Source organism: Bactrocera dorsalis, chromosome 5 (assembly GCF_023373825.1).
Source record: "Bactrocera dorsalis isolate Fly_Bdor chromosome 5, ASM2337382v1, whole genome shotgun sequence".
Classification (NCBI taxonomy): domain Eukaryota; kingdom Metazoa; phylum Arthropoda; class Insecta; order Diptera; family Tephritidae; genus Bactrocera; species Bactrocera dorsalis.
In genome coordinates this window covers 13,307,865-13,332,864 of record NC_064307.1, presented here as the reverse complement: position 1 = coordinate 13,332,864, position 25,000 = coordinate 13,307,865, and the positions used below count along the sequence as shown (strand labels likewise).

General features: G+C 35.7%; 2 protein-coding genes across 5 annotated transcripts in view; both read right to left on the bottom strand.

The window, feature by feature from the left end:
* LOC105224421 (putative uncharacterized protein DDB_G0271606) overlaps positions 1-25,000 on the bottom strand; it is a 632,600-nt gene that overhangs the window by 555,499 nt on the left and 52,101 nt on the right. The gene's annotated exons all lie outside the window — the stretch shown is intronic.
* On the bottom strand, positions 517-12,018 carry LOC105224434 (uncharacterized). 4 transcript variants are annotated; one of them, XM_049459090.1, is made up of 4 exons: positions 11,271-12,018; positions 3,270-3,400; positions 3,038-3,193; positions 517-2,327 (listed from the first exon to the last, which is right to left on the bottom strand). In XM_049459090.1, the coding sequence occupies exon 4, from the start codon at positions 2,209-2,211 to the stop codon at positions 844-846; it is 1,368 nt and encodes a 455-aa protein (XP_049315047.1). In that variant the 5' UTR covers positions 2,212-2,327; positions 3,038-3,193; positions 3,270-3,400; positions 11,271-12,018; the 3' UTR covers positions 517-843. The 4 variants fall into 4 exon arrangements, with proteins under 4 accessions (XP_049315047.1, XP_049315049.1, XP_049315048.1 ...); XM_049459092.1 differs by lacking the exon at positions 3,038-3,193; XM_049459091.1 differs by lacking the exon at positions 3,270-3,400.

Sequence of the window (25,000 nt, the reverse complement as noted above, 5' to 3'; positions counted from 1 at the left end):
ATCTATTTCTGGTTATTGACATATTCTGGTGATGTAGACCCGACAATCATGGCTAATAGATGATATTCAGGGCTACCTATTTTTTAATTTCGGTGTTGGAGTAAAAATTAGATTTTCAAAATTAATAAAAAGTTGATAAAATATGAATCATTTGACTGTGTAAGTTTGCAGACAAGTGATTTGGAGAATTAAAGATGTGATGGCTCTATGCGAGGTTCAAAATTGTAAACACGAAGTAGACAAACGACACCACAAAAAGTAAATTCTAAACCAATTTCTATTATTAATTCTTTCTTATATTCTGGGTGTCATTTTTTTCAATACGGTATTTGTATTTATCCCGAATTTTGGATTACTATTTTTTACCCGATACTTCGAAAAATTAAAAATTAGTTTTAAGGGATCACAAAAAACAAAAAGAAAAAAATTCAAATGTTAATTCTATTATTTTTTAATGCAATATTTGCAACTCTTAGAAATATATAAAATTTGTGAACAAAAAAAAAACTTCTTGGATCTTGTGAATGAATATATTTTTTATTTGTGTAATAAATAAAATACCTTAACATCGGCATTTTTTGCTATGCAGTATTTTTAGTTAAATATTGAATAAAGTTTCCTTACATTTTATATACATTTATTTCTGTATTTTAGTTGTTAATTTTCTTGTAAAAGCAAAGAATTATTCAATTAACAATTAATTAAGCATATATTCTCTAGTAATACTAAATAGTTTTACAAATTATTTACAAAACTTAAATCACATCAACGTATTAGAAATTAGCTTATAATTCCTTTTATCTCATCTGCTCTTCAAACACGTCTTTTGCAGCTGAATAATGCTTATTTCAGCACCGCCGCCAAATGTTTATTTTCACCTTTTCGTAATATCACCTCTAATTGTGATATTAACCCGATTGCGCGGAAATTCTCTCTTGAAAGTGCAAACTCCTCCAAAGGTTTAAGGTGTTCGAGCGCTTGTGTGTAGGATGACAGTTCGATATCCGCATGTTTGGTAATACCATTTGTATTACCATTTGTTCCAACACTATTACCATTTGTAGTACCATTCATTGTGGGTTTCGGCGAAGCAGCTGGTGTGTGGCCATTAGTACCATTTGATGTTGGTGTTACTGTACCATTGAGTTTAATTGGCTTAACATCACAATCGTTTACTTCGCAATCGCTAGTCAAATCGGTTACGTTATTACCATTTGTTGCTGTTATTTCGCTGACTTCACCGTCGCTGGAACGAGGTCGTTTTGCAGGCGGTTGTAGTATTGGGCTGGCACGATATGCTGGAGAGGCTAATTTTTGTAGCTGTTGCAATGGTGGCGAATTCGAGGCAGGACGTTGGGGTTGTGGGGAACTATAATTACTACGCTGGTTTTGACGTTGATCGTAGTATCCCTCATAGCTGTCATAACCGCCATTGTAATTTGGTATTGGTTGACCATATGCGTCATATCCAGCATGGCTCTGTTGCTGGTCCTTTAGGGATGCACCCTGTGAATCCTGATCATCGTCCTCTTCATATTCACCATACTGTTGCATATAGTCCATATACTGTTCAGGGAGGCTTTCTAATTTCGCTACACGTTCAGCACTAGTTGGCGGAAAGAGATGCTGCAGATCTTGCACAATATCGGGAATCCACAATGATACGCCGAGTGGTTTCAATTGATTGCTAGCTAATTTTTGTGCAAAGCCGCTTAAATGTGTCTCACGGAATCTATTCAGCCAACGATTGTCAGCGACAAATGAGGTTGAACCCACGAGTTGTCCTGCTGTAGCGGCTTTTTCCTTAATCATCCCGTGTGTTATGGAACCACGAAGTTGGGGATTCAAGTTGGCACGTACTAACCATTCATAAACAACTGCATTGATGTATGCACATTTACGGCTTCTCTCTATTTCCTCAACCATTGCTTGTTGTTCGACAGCTTTCAAATCATTGGGTACATCTAGGCGTAGGGATGGTACAGCTGATGATGTTAATCTTCGGCCGCCTATAAGATTTGGATGAAAGTGTAGTGCACATACAACTGGCTTTTTGAAGGGTAAAATGCGATTGAGCGAAGCATGACATGCCTGCTTCCAGAGACCATAGAACGGGTTTTCCGGGCGTGGAAATTGGAAGAACTGCAGTTGTGGGCTTTGTCGTGAATTAGAAAGGCAGCCCACTATGCAGCAACGTCTTATTGTAGGCATTTTGTTGCTATATTAATTAAATATTTTTGTTTTAAGAATAATAATAATTCCTTCTGCTTTGCTGATTTTCCTCTTTCGAATTTATGCTTTGATTTTTTAGATCCGTTATAGAACAACTGAAATGAGAAGAGAAAAAAAAGTATTGTAGAGTGACCAGAAAAAAATGAACATACGGTTTTAAGAAATCTGAGAATATTAATAATAGTGTACATATTGTTACAAAAGTAATATTAAGTTTGGTATTTGTATTGCTATATGCATTATGGTGGGTCGATTCCGGACTTTTTTCGATTCGGGATTTCTAATAGTGCGGAACAGTTGCTTTAGTACTTCCCGATTCCAATGCAACTTTTTGTTTTGAGATCGGATTGCATCTTCAACCCTAACTCCGGCCTTGAAATTTCAGAAATTCGCCTAAAATCGTGAAATTGTCTACCTAGCGCCTGAAATACGCATCTCATGGCAAAATGTATAAAACAAAGCCGTAGGACGAACCGTTCCCGAGATACGAGCGAAAATGCGGCGCGCCACAGCGCAAGATGAAAATCGGCTTGCGGCCACACTTCTTGACGTTGATTTCGCCGAGTGCTATCACTCACATTCATTCACCTACGCCAAAGGACACGTTCGGATAGGTCTCCACACAAATATTTTTTCCGTCGAGTTCCTTCACTCTTGACGTTGATTTCGCCGAGTGCTATCACTTATATTCTCTCAACAGAACACAGAACTCAAAATGTCTGTATCTAAATTTAAATTTAAACAGAAATGTCCTGTGTTTGGCATATACATATCCGTACAATCTCTCTGAGTCCCAGTTACTTACCAGGATGTTCTTTTGTGTTATCAGTTTGAAAGATTTCGTATATTTATTTTTCTTCTTGCACTTGTCCAAAGGAAAGGAACGTTCCTATCAATGAACAACCGTTTCTGTTGGACCAGAGAACCAGAAGAATTGGTCGCATTGCAAGTGTTGATCTACCTGAAACAAGAAAGATTATAAAGAAAAATGAACGTAAAAAAAAGCTTTCAAAACGTCATTCAACATCAACACTTACTAGAAAAGTATCAACTAGAACACGTGACCATTCAGATCAGCCAGACTCTCATACAGACGACAACAATGTAGGTGCGTCGCACATGGATTCTTCCAAAAACGATGCTGATGATGAATTTTATCTTCCATCCTCTAAAACCAAACAAAACACACTAGTATTAGAACACACTGCTTCAGCTGCCCAAATATTTGGAGTAAGTGATAGAGCAGCGACCTTGATTGTTTCATCTGCTTTTCTGGATGCCAAAAAAGCAGGTTTGATAACAGAGGATCAGGCTAACTTTGTCACTGACAAATGCTGGATTAGTCGGGTAAAAAACAGTGTTGGAGTTAAGCTCCAAAACACCGAAAGTATTGACTCTGTATATGGGCATTATGTTCTTATAATTGCCAGACGCAATATTCTAGAAGGACACTTTGGCGTCAGCGAGGAGTGCGTGGCTATATAAGCCGTGGCAGCGCCAACGTGATGAACCAGTGCTAAGAGTAAACTGATATAGTGTAGACGAGTTGTAAAATAAAGAGATTTTGTTGAATTAAACGGTTTTTGGTTTTATTTGTCAATCCAGAGGTACGAATTTTTTGTTACCAAAATGATAAATTCTTAGATATATTTTTTTTTATTTTATTTTTATTTTTTTATTTAAAGTTTTTAATTTTCTTATTTAAATTTTTTTTTATTTAAATGTTTTTTTTTTATATTTTTTATACCCTGAATAGAGTATATTAAGTTTGTCACGAAGTTTGTACACCCAGAGGAATCGTCGGAGACCCTACAAAGTGTCGAGCTGAGTCGATTTAGCCATGTCCATCTGTCTGTCCGTCTGTCTGTATACATATGAACTAGTTCCTCAGTTTTTAGATATCGTTTCGAAATTTTGCAAACGTCATTTTCTCTTCAAGAAGCTGCTCATTTGTCGGAAATCCGATATCGGACCACTATAACATATAGCTGCCATACAAAAAACGATCGGAATCGACCCACCCTGTATAGACAACTTTCAAGCAGTAAAATCGCAACAATATGTACATAAGTTTATACAAAATCTTAAGGATTTTATACAGGTAAGCTCATGTATCCACTTTGGCGAAGCAAAATATTTTTGTTACCAAAATGATAAATTCTTAGATATACATATTTATGTAATTAGTTCTTTTATTTTATTTTTAATTTTTTTATTTAAAGTTTTTAATTTTCTTATTTAAATTTTTTTTATTTAATTTTTTTTTATTTAATTTTTTTTATATTTTTTTTTTATTAAGTTTTTAATTTTTATTTATTTTTTTATTATAATTTTTTGTTTTCTTTTTTGCTTTTTATTTATTATTTTATATATTTTTTCTTTAATTTTCCAAAAACAGCTTTTATTATTTCATTTTATACAATATATTTTCTGTATTATTCTCATATGTTTATTTCTTTAATATTCCGAAAAATTTAAACACCACTCCACTTTTTAATCAATTAATTTTTTCTTTATTGTGTGATAGCAATATTTTTCTCTGCCATAAAAACTGAGTAATCGCTATTACGTGCTAAATCTGAACTCTTCCTATAAAAAATAGCATCTGGGGAAACAACTGACAGGAAATTACAAAGACTGCTACCAATTTCAAGTTTTTATATGTATTGTCCGTACAAAATTGCTTAGTGCATACGTACGTTATGTACAAATACATTTATAAATTTATCTGAAGGTATACTTTGCCTGAGAGTCAGTTTTTGAATTGTGGAAACACCCTAGGGGAGTTCCATACAGCAAAAGTTTTCAAACTACCGCTGCGAGCAGAGCAACAAAGAATCACATTTACACTCGTACACCGTGGTGGTTGTAGAAGCCCACAAAATAAATTACAGATACTTGATATTCGACCCAAAGTGATAAATTATATCAATATAAAGGTAGGTACGTATGTACGACTGTAGCTATGTTCTCACTCTGAATACATAGTAACAGTACACATGTATACGCAACAGTTATCGTTAAGACCCCTAAATAAGAGTCGTCGCAACCGACGCTTCCCTTTTCAGGCACTTTTATCAAACAAGTACATAACTCACTCACTGAGTGTATCCGAAACAAATCGATATATTCAGTCGTTGATAAATATGAAAGTACAAATATGTGCATACCAGAGATCTGCAACGGATACACAATTTCCGTGCACACTCGAACACTTACCCGAAACCGGCTTGTATTGCTTTCTTTGAACGAGCAGAAGGATTGCTTGTTAGCGACTGTGCGCAGACGAACGTGTTGATCACAACACTCGAGTGTCGTTCATACGTGTTTGTTTGGGTTCGGGTGTTTTGCGGATCAATATATTCGAGTGTCCGAGTTTAGGCTCGAGTGTGCAAAGCATTTTTTGTTTATGTGTAATCGTCAGTACAGTTGATTAATTTGCTTTGTGAGTGTTAAGAATGTTATATGATACGTATTACATGATATTTATTGAAAATAATGGCCGAAAAAAAGAAGATTTTATTGGTTGCAAAATTGCGAATGGCAGTTACAGCTTGTCTGGTCTTATGTTATGGTTATGCAAATATATTTTTAATTTTAAAATGCGTCGTTCCTTTGATACATGCATACATATAGTTTAAATGCAGTATTTCAATAATATTGACTGTTAAAGTGTATACAACAATAATAATTTCTCATATTTTTGCTCAGAAAAATTTGATACATTTCTTCTACACCCGTGTTCTGTCCGAGTATCCGTGGCAATAGTTGAACACATTTCGGGTTAGCTGCGGGTGTCGAGTGTGGACACTCGCTTGTGATCGTTTTGAAGAGAGTATGATCAAACAGACTCGAATACTCAGAAAGCAGCTGCCGGGTGTGCCACTCGATCGAACCCATTGCTGCCGAGTGTGGTGCTCGCTCGTGCTCGATTTTTAATGAGGGTGATCGAACAGGCTCGAACATACCCAATGCAGCTCTCTGGTATATATACATATATTCCATTTGAAATTCCACTGACTCGGCTGGTATCCCTAATTAGTATTGTTGTTTCGGCTTATAAAGGTTTTTTGAGAAATCTGAAGTTCATCACAGGTAAACGGAAGTTTTTGTACTACTTATAGGTATTTTTACCGACAGACAGCGCAAAGATGTTTCATTTCGATTGGGTACTTTTGTGTGTAACATCATTCCAACTAACATCTTTTTCGTATACCATTGTGTTGACTCAGACAGCTGCCAAAGACCGAGTGAGTCAAGCTGAGTGAGTTGCTTTTTTCTGCTTATTTTTGTATCTCAACGATTAACTGTGGCAATGAAGATTACCTGAAATGACTGAAAATCAGGTTGATGGTAGCTATAACATATTATGTACAGAAGTCTATATATGCACAATCTGCAGATGAACATACATACATACACATTTATATATGTGTTCGTATATTTTTAAGGTGCTGGAAACGGAATCGTGCCGAATGACAGACAACTCGATAACGCAGCACACAAAGACTCTCTCAGCGCCCAAAACAGCGTCGCAATATTTCTATATGCTGACTTCGTTTTGCGATTTATTCATCGCGTTTTCGAGTTCTTCTAAGGTTGAGTTACGACTTGAGTCGGTGGAATTTGTACTTCGATTCAAGTGGTTGTTCATACTTATGTATGTATGGACGGAATGGCTTGTATGGCTGAGTACGAGAGCTGTTTGCCTTGTACATATCGATTTACTTACAAACATAGAGCCAGTTGTAGTCTAACATTCCTATTGCCACTGCTGTAGCGCGCCTCTGACGCTCTGACTGTCTCATGCTTTTAGTATATATTTTCCCCCAGTTTCCACTTTTGCCTCGCGATTAAAGGGTATACAAGTAGTACGCTTTGAACATTAAATATACAATTTTTCTTTTGAATTCGAAGTCGCTCGGTTCCCATGCTTTGCTTCTAGCGGATGTTCGAGTGGTTTAATCTTTCATCATATTTAGGTATGCTAACGGTTAGTCTATAAATATGTTTGGCTGCTTATGTATTTGTATACATATATTTACTGGGTTGTGAACAGATGTCTTATCTGTAAGAAAGTTCATTTCATTGTTGGTCTTTAGCTATCAAATCACGTAATCCCAACTGGGTTGCTGAAGACAAGCTGGGGATTAATACTTGTATATGTGCCTATATAATACATACATACATATACATATGTATATGTATATGAATATTGGTTCATGTCTATGTAACCGTTTCTTCTATTATAGCCCACGCTTAAGTCGCAGCTGCCAATTTTAGAGTTATATAGTTTAGTTGCCCTACCTGAACTGTGTGCTTGTACTACACACACACACGTACAGATTTATACACATACATATAAGCACGGATTTTTATTGCCTGTTCCCAAATATAGATTTACAGGTGAGATTATCGAGAATTTTCTCAATAGCACATGCTTGTTCTAAGAGTTTTGCTTCAATACAGAATTTTTTGTGTTCATAAATAAGCTCTAGCTTTAGTTTAAATTAAGCTAGTTTTCACTATGTATACTATATTTTCTTATATTATGTTTGGGTTTGCATTTAACGATACATTAAAAATATAAATAACAACAAATTCTTGTTTAAAAACGGCAAAGAAAAATTAGACAAAAAATTTATAACTATAAAAAAATTAAAAATATATAAAGTAAAATAAGAAAAAAAGCAAAAAAAAAAATAAAACAAAAAAACAAAAATTAAAAAAATATATTAAAAAAAATTTAAAAAATATTTGGAAATTAAAAAAAAAAATAAAAGAAAAAAATAATTAATAAATTACAAAAATATTCTAAAATACTAGACATCGAAAAAATATATGTACAATTCAAAAATTAAAAAATTTTAGTAATAAAAAAAAATCAGAAAATATTTTCATTTTCACTTCATTCGTTTAAATTTCACATAGATAATAGAAAACGAATTATATCCATATACAGTATTTCATTAAAAGTCGTTCTCCTGTATTATAACACATAATGTGGTTCCCTGATATCTCCTCTGTATATACTATGTATGTATGTGTTTAATATCGAAAACTATATACAGAAATAAACGTACATATAGTATCAACATCACCCAAGAAACTCCCCGAAAAGATAGCGCAACAATATAAATATGTATCTACATACATACATAGATATACGTATGTATGTATGTATGTATATAGTGAGACTATTGGTAGTTATTGTAGATAATTTTATTTGAAAGCAGATGGCACCGGTTAAACAAAAATGTTCATAATGCAAAAGAAAATGAAAAAGCGTCTATGAATGATGAGTGGACTAAGCATACCGCAGTACACCTACAAGAATATCTATGCAATCTTGTATTAAAGACCCCAGTAAGGAATTTTAAAGGATTTTTTTTTTAACTTTAAATATCTTTTATAAAAAAAATATTTATATATAAAAAATCGAAAATAAATAAAAAGTTTAGTTTCATGAAACAAAAAATGTTTGCGTTAAACGCTGTCTTCGTAAACCCTTCGAGGGTGCGAATCGAACAATAAATAGTGACCGAATGAAAAGTAATCAAAAAATTTAATAAACTTTTCTCGCCATTTTTGACAGTTATAATTTGTTTTGACAATAGCGTTAAATATGTCTGGCGATTTTTAGCATGAAAAAAAACTGAAAACAAGTTTGCTTGAAATTTTCCAATAGAATCATGGCTACGGAATCGTTAAAAATGTTACAGAAGTGTTTTGAAGAGTCCACTTTATCACGTATTTGAGTGACGCAAAGCATTCAGTGAAGGTCGTGAAGTCATCGAGAACTTGTTTGTTTTTTTAATGATGATCATACACTTCTGTTAATGACGATAACATCGAACAAGTAAAAAGTACAGTGCTTGAAAGTCGAAATGTTGGCAGCAGAGAGATAGCGATGCTTGATAACGTCATATTTTTTCGCAGTCCGGGTCAAATTTGATCAGATATAAATGTATTGTTATATATAAATTTGATCGGTATATGCAATGTCTGTACTAAGTAAAGTTAAGCCTAACTTTAGAAACATTCAACATTTAATTATTAATTGATTCTGAATCGATTTTCGAGTTTTTGAATAAAAAATCATAGAAGTGTAAATATGTACCAACAAATATTAAGCAGTTATATTTGAGAACATTATATGAATGAGAACGTTATATGAATATTATGTATAAGTGCAAAGCAATCAATGTAAATGATTAATGTATTATGTGCTAATTTGACCTTTTCGATTTGTATTCATGCGTACACACAATCTCAAGATACAAATATGTGTTTGTATGTATGTATGTTAATATGTTGTTGATTGTTGTTGGGATTAGATGCTAAAACCAAATGAGAGCAGACTATCTTTGTCAGCTTCGCTTTAGCTTTGATGCATTCATTATATTGCTCTTAAGAGATTAATGACATATCTTCAAAAACTATTATTGCAAGGGTGGGTTTCGTCACCACTAATATGTGTTGCGTGCTTCTTAACCCCTCAGCAGTTTATACTACACTTTTTTTATACCATGAACAGGGTATGCAAAATTTGCTACGAAGTTGGTAACAAGCCAGAAAAATGTGGGAGACTGCATGTATATAAAAAATTTTATAAGTAAATGATCCGCTTAACGAGCCGAGCAGATTTAGCCAAGTCCACCACCTGTTTGTATATACGCTTTCTAGTTCATGAAATTTTGAAATATCGATCTGAAACTTGGCACATCTCACTTTCCCCTTAAAAAGCTGCTTATTTGTTGGAACTGCTGATATCGAATCACTATAGCATATAGCTGTCATACAAATTGATCGGTCAATATTAAGTCTTTGTATAGAAAACTTTTTTGTTTGATGAGATATCTTAACGAAATTTGGCATGAATTATTTTCTAAAGCAACGGTATCATCTCTGAAGAAATTGTTCAGATCGGACCACTATATGATATAACTGTCATACAAACTGTTCGATCAAGATCAAGTTCTTGTATGGAAAACTTTTTTATCTCAAAAGATATCTTTATGAAATTTCGCTTGGATTATTGTCTAAAACAATGCTATATTGCTCAAATCGGTGGACTACATCATATAGCTTTCATACAAAGTGATCGAAAAAAATTAAGTTTTCTTTGGAAAGCGATTTTATTTGTTAATACCTTTCAAGCAATCGAAGATAACATATTTTCTCGTTTAATTTAGGTTAGTTATTGTTCATCGCTTCTGTCTTTTAGACTAGAATAAAATAGGAATTTCCGTTTTGTAATACTTCATAAATGTTATAATGTAGTAGTATATGCATTGATGATTTTTGATGACTAATAACTGTTCGAACTCGTTAGTATGGCTATAAGTCGTGATTGTTTTTATTATAGTGATCTAAATCATTGATAACGGGTTTTGAACGTCTGTTAAATACAGCTGGTAAGCACTCAAAATAACTGACATATACTTTGTCCATTTGTCATGCTACTTATTTGGCGCTAAAGTGTTTTTTTATTGTTTAATACAAAAACAATTTTCCATTAGTCACTTTCAAAGTGACAAATATGATTCCTAAAAAAATCATATTTATCTCTTTATAGTATATCCGTATAGCGCTTCAAAATGAGCATATCAGAAATATGAAAAAAAGAAGAAAAGCTTGTTCTTCTTTTCAACAATGCTGCTCTCGAAGAAAGTCAAGTAGTCAGCCGGCTTTCTTGCTTGCTGCTTGCGAAATCTGAAATATCACGCACGAAATCACAAACAGTTGTCAATCGAAGCACACACACACATACCCACTCATGAGCGCAACAAAGTTTATGTCACTTACAATATCAGCTGTGCGAAACACAAATATAAACAACAACAAACACTTAAAAAACGGTAGCTGTAACAACGATAATAATAACAAGTAATAAAACGCAGTGAAATATGTAATGACAACAACAAAAAACCGCGTCTTAACGCATACAAACTAATTAACATGCATGTGTGTCTATATATCTATATATGTACGTATGTTTGTATGTATGAAAATATTCACATATGATTGATAATTACCTTGTACGTGCACACACACACACATCAGCACAATTCTCAAGACCCCGTCTCTTGTTTGACTCGTTTCGATAGCCTCGTTGTCGTGACCACTCAGCGCGCTCTTGTGCTTTTTTGCGTGACCGTTACACACGTACACAACACGCCGGCTTTTGTATGTGTATTGAGTAAATTTCAGGTGTCAGTGGACACAATCTCCTATAGACGACGTCGATAGGTCCCAACACAGCAAGTATACTTATAATGTCTATATATTCGAACGGTCTTCACGCGCTGGCCTCCGTTTGCGAGTGACTATTTTTTCTTTATTTTTTTTTCTATTTCAAGAACCACTTTCGCAGCGCTACTGTTATGAACGCTCGTAAATATATATTTGTCAATGCTAATCAATGATTACTTTCTGAATCAACTTTTATATCCAGTAAAGCGCGCGTCACACAACAAACAAGCTGTTCCGTAGTATTTTTTTAAGCGTTCGAAATCAAAGCGTCTTTGCGAGGAATAAAAACAAAACACTCCACTCACAATTATTCAAGTTAAACAGCAGCTAAGGCGAGAGAGCGTCAACGTTCTTCTGTGTTCTATGTTCTTTGAACGCCTAGTACCAAGTACAACACAAATATTAGATACTACAACAATAATAATCACACAAGTATCGTTCGTATAGAGTAGTAGTGAAAAAAGTATAATGATACTACACCATCAGCGAGGAGAAGAGCGCGCTGACAAAATTACAAACGTTCAAAGCGACTGCTCAGCACTAAATGAAACGTACGTACAACCGACTTGGTGGTCGAGGTCTCGTGCGCCCCAAAATAATACTCGTTTTTCCCATACGCGTATATAGACGAAAATCCTCCAAGCATAGTGTGGCCCGGCATCCGTAGTCGTTAGTCGTGAGTCGTCAGTGCCAAGCGTTGTTCGATGTATAAGCACAAAAACAACACTATACAATATGCACACAAACACACACACGCACACACAAATACCCTCTGTGTATATATATGGTATTATACACTCATACCGTGGAGGGAAGTTTGTATGAATGACTGACTGACTGCTGCATAGATGGTTGCTTGGTTGGGATGGTTTGTTGGTCGCGTTCACTGTGGTTGCTGGGACGAAACGCTTAGAGGTAGACTAGGTAAGGCAAAAAAAAACACTCAGGCAGCACACAGGCTTATGTGCGGTGCCAAGGTAAGAGGTAAGCTGTAGATGCATACGACGAGTTCGTTGTGTCGTCGGTAGTATACTCGGTAGTTTTGTACGATGTTGTCGATGACGCTGCGATGCGCAGCGACTTAAGCAGAAGAAGCAGCAGAACCCAACTGAAAGACTGACTACCTACGACGTCTATACGGGCTGCATCAGAAGAAATGGAGGCGTTCATAACAACAACAACAACAACAGCTGGGTATATTGTACGTCGTTGTATGGTTGTTGTCGGTATTGGTGATGATGTTGTAGAAAAAGTCGGTGAATACAATCAAGCTGTTAGTGATGTCGCTAGCATGACTCGTCGTAGTCTACATTGCCGTCATCGTATCGTATCATCGTCGTCGTCTTCAGTCAGTCATTCAGTGGTGGAAAGTAAACAAAAGCTATTGAGACCCAGCCGTGAGGCCATCCATCGGTGAGTTATACTTGTGTACATAGTTCGTTCCGTAGCGTCGCTTTTATGGTATATTGTGATAGAGATAGAAAGGTTGGCTGGTTCGTTGGTTGTTTTTTTTGGTTGCTTGCTGCTTCAACGTTGAGCGTCGACAGTCGTTTATTCGATCATCTCACCTGGCGCGTCGCTTGGCTTGCTGGTTTTTTCATTTCTTCTTTGCTTGTACGGCTCGCTACCTTCTATGGTAGTTTATTATGAGCTACCTATCTATGGTTATTATACTCGAGCTCGTTTCTGTGTTTCACTTCTAAAAACTTTGTGACGACTTTGTGAATAGCGCAGTTTCCAAGGTTTTTGGTTTCGGGCTTTGAAAGTAGTATAACAACTCGAGCGGTAAGTGCTAGCTAATGCACATGTTTACATACAGAGGCAGCTATAAGCAACCCACTTATAGATGCTGGTATTAGTATATAGCATATACATATGTATATATGCTTGAGAGTACTTAAACGGGTTCGTTGGTCCACAAGGCTACCGGCAGAAAATTCATATGCGCGGCACTTCAACTTTCAGAAATGTATTTTCACACGCGCATACCTGCTATAATGATGCCTGAAGTAATTTCGAGAAATTATAGCAACCTGAGAGGTGTATTCATGTAGATGTTTGCATATATACTACTGTATATATATTCTGTATGCATTCGATTTCGTGTATCTGTTGTGAAGCCGTTGAACTGCGCACAGCGCACATTTATCGAGGTTGCCTCAGCCGATTTTGGTCTCTACGCCGACAAGCGACAATCGAGAGCCGACTACTGACGACCCACACGACTGGGGGCCGTGCAGCGCAGTGAGAGCGACTTTTAGTCGAACATTTTGCTTGGCGTACAAATACGCCCTCATATCATGACAGACCCACACCCACTTATCATATATACAATTTGTTAGCGCGTCTGTGCTTTATACAATGTATAAGTATTTATAAAACCATTTTATTATACGCCCAACATTCACATTTAGGGGACCTTTTATTTATGATACTATGGCATAATAAAAGCTGTACGAAGTTGTCGGGTAAGTTTTAAGGCACGGGTCTATAAAAAGCGTAATATGCGAGCGAGGCGAACACAGCTCGTATTAGCTAGCAAGGAGGGGTCGTGTGTGGTGTTGTTCTATCTGTGTGCGTGTGTGGTGAATTTGTATTGGTTAATATAAAAATGCATCTGTATAAGTTTACTGTTATTTCAAAGTGTATGTGTGTGTTGAAACCGTTTTTTAACGGTATTGTTTCTGCATTATTCATTTCAGCAAGGGGGAGAATCTATAAATTAAATTATTTATAGACATCACAGTGGGCATAGAGTTCAAATCAGGATATTAAGGGAGGAAAGTTGGTTGTGGTTACGTAAATTTATGCATTTAAATAGTTTTGTGTTTAAAATTTTTCCGGCAAGTTATTTTTGAGCTATCATATTTAATACAATATTTCTGATTTAATTTATTTTTATTTTCAATATTTTTTCGTTACAGGGACTTCAACCGAGCTGCAGTTCCCAACTAGCATAGACACCGCCTACGCGGTTATAGCAGGAGCCGAGCTAAAGTTATACATACATATGTATGTATGTTTATTCAAAGAGGGGACCATTGATGATTTAAAATACTGATTTCTCGTTTCAAAGCTCGACCATAACTATAGGTGAGTATTTAATCTTTACAAAATTGTCTAGTCGTTTAGTAGAATCAACGCTCACGTGAAAATCTCAAACCTATGGATCACAGTATTTAGTTAGGACTTACTAATGGAGAGTAAGCTTCAAGTCAAACCCGATTTACCTAACGTCGTGATCACCGTAGTCGAGTTTTAGGCTGGTTCTTGATAACGAACTGATTAAAAGGACGTTGCATACATATATGCAATATTTATATATTATGACAATCCCGAAATTTCGTAGATTTCTGTAATCGTCGGTTTTTTACAATTGGTCCCGAAAATTCGGGATTTTTTTAGGAAGAAATTTTTTGATTGAAAATTGTTTTTATCAAAAAAATAAATAAATAAATAAATTTATCAGATTGACATTTATTTTCTATTGGTCCCGAAAACACGGGATTGTAATTTCGGGACTCTTGTTTTGAGGAAATTTCGGGATTGTAAAACATTTTTTATTAGAAAGAGTTAAATGTACCAGACTGCCATTTATTTATTATTGATCTCGAATTTCGAGTCCCGAAAAATAGGCATTGTAATTCTTAGTTTCCTTTTGGAGGAAATTCTGTGATTGAAAATCAAAATTCACTGGATTAAATGCCATTAAATTTTGAGAATGCAATTTTTTGTATTCAGAAAAATGTAGCTTTATTAAAAACAAATTCGAAATATCGGCATTAAATGACATTTTAAGATGTTTGTTATTTTCATTTTATTATTAATTGTAATTTGACAATTGTTTTGTTAATTCTCATATTCTAAAATTTCAGTATTGAAATTTCAAATTTACAGATTCTTGTAAATGTCTTTAATTTATTACTGATCCTGAAATAAAATGATATATGCTACATTACTGTATTGTCGAGAAATTGGATATACATTTTCGGAATTTAAGGAGCATTATTTTTTTTTACTAATCCCGAAATTTCGGGATTGGAAAATCGGTATTGTGTTTTCTTTGTTTTCACGAAATATCCGGATTGTAAAACTAATTTAACTGGATTGCACTTATTTATGTATTATTGATTACGAAATTTCGGGATTCCAATTTCGTTTTGTTTTTATTTAGAAAAATGTTACTTTATTAGATACTAATTTCGAGTTTTGGAGTTTTATAATTATGTACATCTGCAAGATTTTTGTACTTTTTGGTTTCGAAAATTCGGAATTGTAATTAAGTAAATTCATACATATGTACATAAATCATTTTTATATTGATTGACATATTTTGCTACTGAAATTTTAAAATGACAGATTCTTGTCATCTCGAAATTTTGCTATTGAATTTTCGGTTTTTTATACTTGGAGGAATACTGTTTTATTACTAATCCCGAAATTTCGGGATTGTAAAACGACATTTGCTATACTCCTGCAGTATCGAAAGTTGAAATTACAATTTCGTAACTTAAGCAACATTATTTCTTAGTAATCCCGAAATTTCGGGATTGAAAAATCGGTACTGAAAAATTGTGGATGACAATTAAGGATTTTGTTTTTTTTTGTTTTTTAATGTAAAGAACAATATTACATCACTAATCCCGAAATTTCATATACATATGACATGATGAGGAACTTATAATATAATCCCATCTGTGTAGGCAAATGGTGATCGGACAATTTTCTCTTGTTGAAGCAAAGCCAAAGGTAAAAAATAAAAAATCCATTATTTGCTACTTTGAACACCGCGCATTAATTACGAATTTATTAAATGTGGTTTTTGTTGCTTATAATCTCACCCTCCAAATAACAAATCTCATTTTCACTATTAAAATCTCAAATCAATTTTCTGTCAGAAACAACACAAAACTTCCCAACATTTGCCAAACCATTGTTAGTCATCTGTTGGAAAACATCTGAAATTGATTTTTTTGTTAGATATTATTCTCTACAATTTATTTGAGGTGTGGATCCACCCCAGTACAGTTTCTGGTTGTGCACACACAGCGCTTGTATAAGGCCTCTCGTCATTTGCTCTATACACACCAACAAACTATATACATATGTATGTACATACATATTTATAAAATATATTTGAACATGTGTTAGCACATTCCCCTATTAAGTGCATAATTCTATTATCTGTGTTGCTGCTGTGAGCATGCTCGATCCGTAAACTTTTTATATCGAACACGGTCGTATTATACGGACGAGGGGTGTGCCAAATTCATTCAACCCAATGAGTTGATGAGCAAAAATGCAGTATCTATACTCTAAAAAAATGAAATATTCAATGCAACCCTTCGGGGACTTATAGCAGCAGTGGTTCAAATACCCCATGAGCAATGATCCCATTCTTGAATACTCCTACAACGTACATACCATAGTGTCAAATATATGTATGTATGTACGCGCAGAGCAGAGTCGACTTATACAAGCAGACTAACAGACATACTAACAAATATACATACGTACAAGTATTGTAGATATGTCTGCTTCCCTGCATCGCTGCCTTGGCTTTATATCTGCTATACAGCTGGGGATTATCGTCGTCAGCATCATTGCCCAGCTGCCATTATTATATGAAAATCAAGCATTGCGTCCCAATGTGTAACGAACCAACCCAAACTCGAACTACTTGAAAAACTGGCAAACTCATCGTTTAACGACGAAACGAAACCATGAAATGGAATTTTACTCGGGCAAGAATTACTCGTGCACAATATAATTTTCTGTATCTGTGTATCTGGATATTTGCCAACTCGCTCTGACACATGCCATCGTGCCAACGGATGAGTGGTTGAGTGGACGCATGGACAAGCGGACGAGCGGACGTTGGCCGATTGGATGGCGCATATAACTTTTTATGGATTCGTTTGTAGTTATAGTGCTGCTGCTGGCGTATACCTACAGCAATATATCTCTACATACATATATACCCGTACAAAAGTACGGAAGTTAAGAGATATCATTTAACCGGGCAGTTGTTTGTGTAAAACAAGAAATGCTCAAACTCTTGGAGATACTACGAATCAAGTATTAATATTATATTTGGGCACTCGGCGGCACATTTTCGGTATCGAATTATTCTGTCTTCCGCTTTTATTGTATGGTGTACTAAGTAGGCCGTGGCTGTGCTATGAGCGCCGTGTCGTTAAGTCGTTTACTGTCGCTGGTCGCTAAGCTGTTCGAAGACTTGCTTAGTTGTGCTGTTTGGCCAGAACAGAGGCACTCTGTCTCAAGGTGCTACAGCTTGTGCGCTTAGTCGGCGCACCTTTGGTGCTGCTCCACCTTTTTTTAGTTGCATCGACTTTAGGTATACACTTACCTCGGCTCATAATTTATCTTCTAATTTTTGTTGGCTATCTAAAGATAGGGTCACCTTGGTTGAGGCATTATTTTACCGTTTCATTATGCTTAACTGTTTTCTTATGGCATATGATATAGCAATAGTAAGCGCAATCGTATACAGGGTGGTTATAAAAAAGTTATAAAATAAATAATAAAGGGTGCGTTCTCTTCAGAATAAAAAAATGTAAATTATATTGAGCAGGTACGGTGTTTGAGATGAATTTTGACCTTTATATCGTTTTTGTGACCTGGATTCCCAGGGTACAGGGTATATTGTTAAATTTGCTACGAAACTTGTTGTGAAATTCAGGAGGAAACGTCGGATATCCTATATAATAAATGTACATATATCTACCTCCTAATGTTTCCTTCTGGACCCCTTAGTTTTTGACAAAACGACCTGAAATTTTGCACAAGTCTTTCTATCCCCAAGAAACTGCTCATTTGTCGGAACTGGCGATGTCGAACCACTATAGCATATAGCTGCCATATAAACTGATCAATTAAAATGACATCCTTAGAAAACTTAATATTTGACAAGATATCTTCACGAAATTTTTGCACGGATTATTATCTAAGGCATCGCTATAATCTCCGATATAATTTTTCATTCTTGTATGGAAATTTTTTTTACTTGACACGATATCTGCACGAAATTCGACATAGCTTATTCTATAAAGTATGGGGACAGTCTCCGAAAAAAATTTCTGATCGAACCATTATAGCATATAGTTTCGATACAAACTGATTTATCAAAATCTCGATAAAGATTCTTGTATACGCTTTTATGCTATAAGAATGGCTTGACAATATATTTTTATATTGGGTAGTCGAAAAGGTCTTTTACTATATTGTCAAAAGATGTCGTTGCTGTCGTACATATATCTCCAGTGCTACGAATCACATTATGCCATACCATATATTGTTGGAAAGCTGTTCAAAAATTAGTGAAAATAATGAAGAAATTCCCTTTATTTTGAAATTTTTGTATAAAAAAGGGAAGAATGCGACGCAAACCACCAATGAAATTTGTGAAGTTGATCAGTTCGTGTAGCACAACAATGGTTCGCTCGACTTCGTTCTGAAAATTTCAATATGAAAGATACACCTCGCTCTGGTTGACCTATCGTCGATAAAGTCGATGAAATTATGGAAAAGATTGAGGATGAGGATCATCACATAAGCAGCCATGATATCGCTAAGGAACTTAACATTCATCATCAAACGGTTTTGAACCATTTAAAATGCTGGAATTTTCTGTGCAAAATTTAATGGACTGAATTAATATCTGCGATTCTTTGGTGAAACGAAATGAAATCGAACCATTTTTGAAGCGAATCGTAATGTGCTCTAGAAATGGTCGTTAAGCCAGGATTGACGCTTCGAAAGTTTATGCTGAGTGTTTGGTGGGATTGGAAAGGAATTATCCACTATGAGCTGTTCCAGCCTGCTTGAACGATTAATTCTATATTTTACTGTCAACAACCGTCAACAACTGAGAGCTTGGCTAGGAAGTTTTGATGCATCCGCCATATAACCCTGACCTTGGACCATTGGACTACCATTTGTTTCAGTTAATGCAGAACTCCCTTAATGGAGTAAAGTTGGCTTCAAGAAAAGCCTGTGAAAATTATTATATTTGTCTCAGTTTTTCGCCGAAAACCCATAAAAGTTTTACACTAATGTAATAATGTCTCTAGCGGAAAAAATTGTCAAAAAAGTTTATTACAAATACGTATAAAAAAATAAGTCGAAGTTTGATTAGAAATACGAATATACTTTTTCGACTACCCTATATGTAGTACATATACATATGTATATATATTATTTGAGGCAACAACAATCGCAGCATTTGGGAAGATCGTTCGCTACAAAGCTAATTATGCAAAATTAGGGTAAATCTGGAGTTGGAATAATTTTTTAAAATTTGAAAGATCGTTGTACTTACAAGCGTATGCGTCTAGAGGAGGGCGGAAAAGCGGATCTCTATGATCTCGGCTTGTTTTGCATTTTATGTATGGTAGATTGAGATTCTGCAGGCTTTGGCTTTCCTCTTTTAGGAAATAAGAGTACCAGGAACCCAGCTATTAGATTACAAGCCCTATTGTCTAACTTTATGCCAAGCAATATCTATTGTAATTAATTTTGTATGGGCTATTTATTTAAAATATTTTATTATAATTTCAAAAATTTCAGATATGTATGTATGTGTATTGTTTACCCCAAAAATTTGTATATCACCCTGTATTTCTTGTATATGTATACACATTTATAGATCTATGCATTGGTAGGGTCAGCGACTGTGTAAATAACGGCTCAAGTGACCTTGTATTGAAGGAAATAAAGCTGTTTGATACTGTCTAAACCAATAATACCCAGAAACAACCAAAACCACGTTCAATGATTTTTGTCTAAAAGAAACCAAGGCACAAGCATACCCAAATGTACATATATAAACATAGTATATAGTATCTATGCACATAAGCAATTCTTGGGCGTATCAGCTAACCTAACCTGAACTGAACACAACGAAATCGTTCAATCATTCAATGTCTAACATCCTTAGCGTCCTTTCCGGCGCACAACAACAACAACAACATAGGTATGCATACACATGAACATGAGATTTCAACACGGATAACAGCATTACTTGTTCAAAAGAAAACACAAATACATGCGCACACACAATAGGCGACGTCAGCAGCGACGTCGACTGCAGCAGCATCAGTATTATCATCGCTCTTGCTTTGTGTATAGCATTCTTGAACCTTTTGAGGGATTTTGTATAAAATTATACGTTCCCATTATTGAAAGTATAATGTGTATACTTCGAAGAACAACAGTCTGAAAGTTGCTTCTTCTCTATACCTATGTACGCGCACAATCACACATTCTTCTTTGTTGGGCGAGCGTGTATTTGTTAGGGCTCAGTTTTACTTGATTTTCGGTTCGTCCCCTTCATAGCTGGCGCGTCGAATACGGGCTTGGCGAACCCATTTTATACTTCAAATTCCTTCGTCGCTGTCGTGCTCATTCTCATTCTCACTCGCCTAGCTGTGTTGTTTGTCATGCTTGTCTAAGCAAGTTTTTCATTCTCCCTTTAATGAGTTTTTTCCATGCAGTCATCCATCTCGGATTTCCCAAAGACTGTTGGAAATCTAAACGTCCATCAAAATATATAAAAGTTAATGGATTATATTTTTGAGAGCTGAGACATTGCTTTTTGTACGAGCACTTATTGTAGTCGTATAGCGTTTAGAGATGAGGTCACAAGCGTGTACGTTTGTATGTTTTAATATATGTATAGATATTTGCTGAATGTTCTCAATGCCCTGGGTGTGTATTGAGGTCGTCGGGTTAGCTAGCTACTAATTTATATTTCTTCTTCTTGTACATATGAACATAAAACGATTGCCAAGAAAGTATAAAGACTCGACCCAATGATTTTCTTAAATGAGTTATTTTCACGTAGAAAGATAGGAAGATAAATATAAGGGTTTGGTTGTACAGTAACGCCAAAATCGCTAGCGTTGGAAGAGTTTGTACAATAACTAGTGAAGAAACTTTTCTCTATCTAGTCAAAAATTAATGTATCAGGAGATAGCTTAGGTTATACTCGCTAGCTGTGATGGCATTTTCGTCATATAGAACGTTTACAAAGTCTAATAGAGGCTTGATGTCTTTCTTCATCTAGTCCCTTGCACTACCACACTCCTAGATATCCATGGCAAATTCTAGATAAGGTCGGACAGAAGTGGAGGAGATTTATGGCGTGAAACTTCAGCCCTCGAAGAGACCATAGGAAACTAAATCCTTCTGTATATATGTGAACTAGTCCCTAGTTTCCTCCTAGAAGGCGCTGATTTGTCGGAACCGCCGAAATCGAACCACTACAGCCTATAGCTGCCATAGAAACTGATCGATCAAAATCATGTCCTTGTATAGAAAATTTTTTTATTTGACGAGAAATCTTTTTGAAACTTGGCATGGACTATTGTCAACGCTACAATATTCGGATAATGTTTTTTTAGATCGGACCATTATAGGGTATGAATGTTAAATAAATAAGTTTTTTACTTGATAAAGCACCTCAATAATTCCCGTAAATATTGTTAAGATTGGACTACTTAAGCACATATGTAGTTACCATACCTCTGACCGATCAAAATCAAGTTCATCTTTGGTGCTGCCGAAGTGAACGTTTTCTCTTGTTTAGGGGATGCAATTGCCATTTATCTTATAAAAACATTTTCCTTGGGACTCGGCCTAATTACCCTAGTACCCAAACATAACCCACTAGCTCCCATGAGTATCGTTGGTGGTAACAAAGGAACAAGATGGTCTTTTCGGCGGTTGAAATTTTTATTCTGTGCTCTTTATGCACTAAGCTAGGTTATTATTGAGCCTTCGTTTACGAGGACCACAGCTTAACGATCATCTATTCATCAGTATGTCATCATTTGGATTAACTTTAATTTCCAACTGAAAAAAGTGATAGGGCGGGTCGATTTTTTTCACTATATAATTGCTTATGCTACAAATGTTCTATGGATCATTCTGAACAATTTTATCTAAGAGGCCATGGGTCTAAACAAGTTTCGAGCCAGCGATTTTTAAAACTAAGCTTAAAAAATCTGAATAATCCATTGTATGGAAGATGCGTGATGTAGTTTTCCCATTTTGTCGATTCCGACAAATGATCAACAGAATTTCAAAATGCACCTGCGTATTAAACTTCTTTCTGATATCTCAAAAACTGACGTACAGATTTTTATAATCCCTAAACAACTACATCTTAAAAATCGCTGGCCCGAAACCAGACCCATAGTCTCTTAGGCAAATTTGTTCAAAATGATTTGGAGAACACTTCCCCCATATGCAATTATTCCGTTTTTTCTTTGGGTCCCTTTAAATCGACCCGCCCTAATGTGCATTATGTACCATCTGACAAACCGAATCGATATATTTTTTCTTGATTTTTTACTACAACCTTTTTTATGTTCGTGTGAAGTGGGATCACCATATGTCAATTAGTGCGAGCTTTCTGTTTACGGTGCTGAAAAAATTTTTATTTTGAGGCTTTTACCACGGACAAAAAAATCGAACACTGAGTTTGCTATTTTTTCAATGAAATCACGGAAATACGGAAGTAAATTTTAATAATTCTGACTGGTTGTTGGATTGTATATCTTTCCATGATGAAATGGCAAACCTTAGTTAAGAGAAATGTCCCTATCTATACTCCCCTATAGCCTTATTGAAAACCCCCATATTTGGGTGGCACAAAGTATTCAGTAAATGACGTGAAGTGATCGAAAATTTGCCTCAATCGAGTCATCCAACAACCTTTGTTAATAAAGATAACCTCGAAAAAGTGAAATATACATTGCTTCAAGGTCGTTTTGGCATCAGAGAGATGGCAGAGGATCTCAACATGACTTATGGATTCACTCAACGCATTTTGTTTAATGTTTTGGGTATGAAGAGTATCAAATGAGGACAGCTGAGGACACCACATTGTCGAGACTTTACGAATATGACGTCGGAATCTAGCGAATGGCGCTCCAAAAATGAGCGGAAACCAAAAAAAATTAAATGCGCTGAATGCACCGAAGGCCATCTCAGCCGAGGCTTATAATAAGTGAATGAAGAACTGAATTAGGCATTGGCATGCTTGTACCAGAAGCCTATTTTGAAGATGACAATAAAGATTTATATTAAAATATATAAAAACGTATTTCAATTTTTGCCAGTCCGGCTCAAATTTGATCATATGGTATGGGCAGTAAAAATATGATGCAAAACTATATGATTATTATATTTTAAATGGCTTGCGCATTAATTTTTTTGTAAGCAGTTGCTTGAGAATCAGTTTGCCGAATACCATGCTCACACATACGAACATTCAAACACACACACACACACAAACACCGGCAAGTGGGCAGTACAGGTGGAGTGATTTCGGCCTTGTGCGCGCGCGCATAATTTAACACCCATACATGTTTGTATGTAACTCAATATATGTATGTACATATGTATGTATGTTCAAACTATTTCAGTCAACAACAACAGCATGCTAACTGCAACAGCTTGCACACACATACGGATATTCAAGTTTTTATATTTATTATTGCAGAACGCCACAAACTATCTAACTTTTATTTAATAAATAATGACGAAAAACTATGGATTCTAACTGTCTATAGTACACGCCATACACACCCAACAAATATACTCATTTGCCTAGACACAGCACGACGATAAGCTGTTATTCGTTCGGGTGCATGCGACCCAAACTTCAACGGACCCCAAAACTGATGATTCGATGAGCATACAAATACAAATATAGCTATGCACATCCCAACTACAAATACAGTCGCAAAGCCAATAAATATCTATCTCTATACAAAGCCATAGCACTGTTATATATTCGGTGAACCAACCCGAATTCCTATTCAAAAGCTATACACACTCGTAGCTTGCTCGTTAATCGAATAATTTTATATGAAATTAGTAGGAAAGTTATAAAGCTTCATTAATAATATACTACATAAAATGTTGGTCGGGTTATATGATTCGCAACGTTTTTGGAAACCACGTAGAGAACTTTTACGGCAACGCCAACAAAAGCAGCAACACTCAACATCACACATATACACATACTCTCAGTCCGTTGCAATAATCAGAACAATAATCATCATCAGCATCAAATGCAGCGGCAGCAACAGCAGCCGCCAGAGTTAGCAACAATGCTGCAGCAGCAGAAGCTTAGCGTCTGACCCCACCAACCCACCGTCATTGACACACACCCAAACAAGCAGCTTCATTAACATCCCCACACACACATACAGTGATATCAAGCGCTGTCGCTGTCGCTGTCGCAGCCGTTGGCGTTGTCGTTGACGTCGTCGTTAGTTGGTTTTCGATATCATGTCACGAGGGGGCAAATATCGCCCGCTTTTCGTTTCAGCATATCGTTAGCTTCGCCATCGTATTATTGTCGTTTGTTCGTTGCTCGTGCGCTGTATTCACCAGACCGTTCACCTCGTTGCGCCCAGCCGGTTCGACTGGTGGTTCAGACGTTCGTTCTGCCGATTACTCAGTCAGACAGTCAGCCAGT

Excerpts from the sequence above, each read along its gene's own strand:
- LOC105224434 (XM_049459090.1), bottom strand. The coding sequence starts at position 2,211 with ATGCCTACAATAAGACGTTGCTGCATAGTGGGCTGCCTTTCTAATTCA.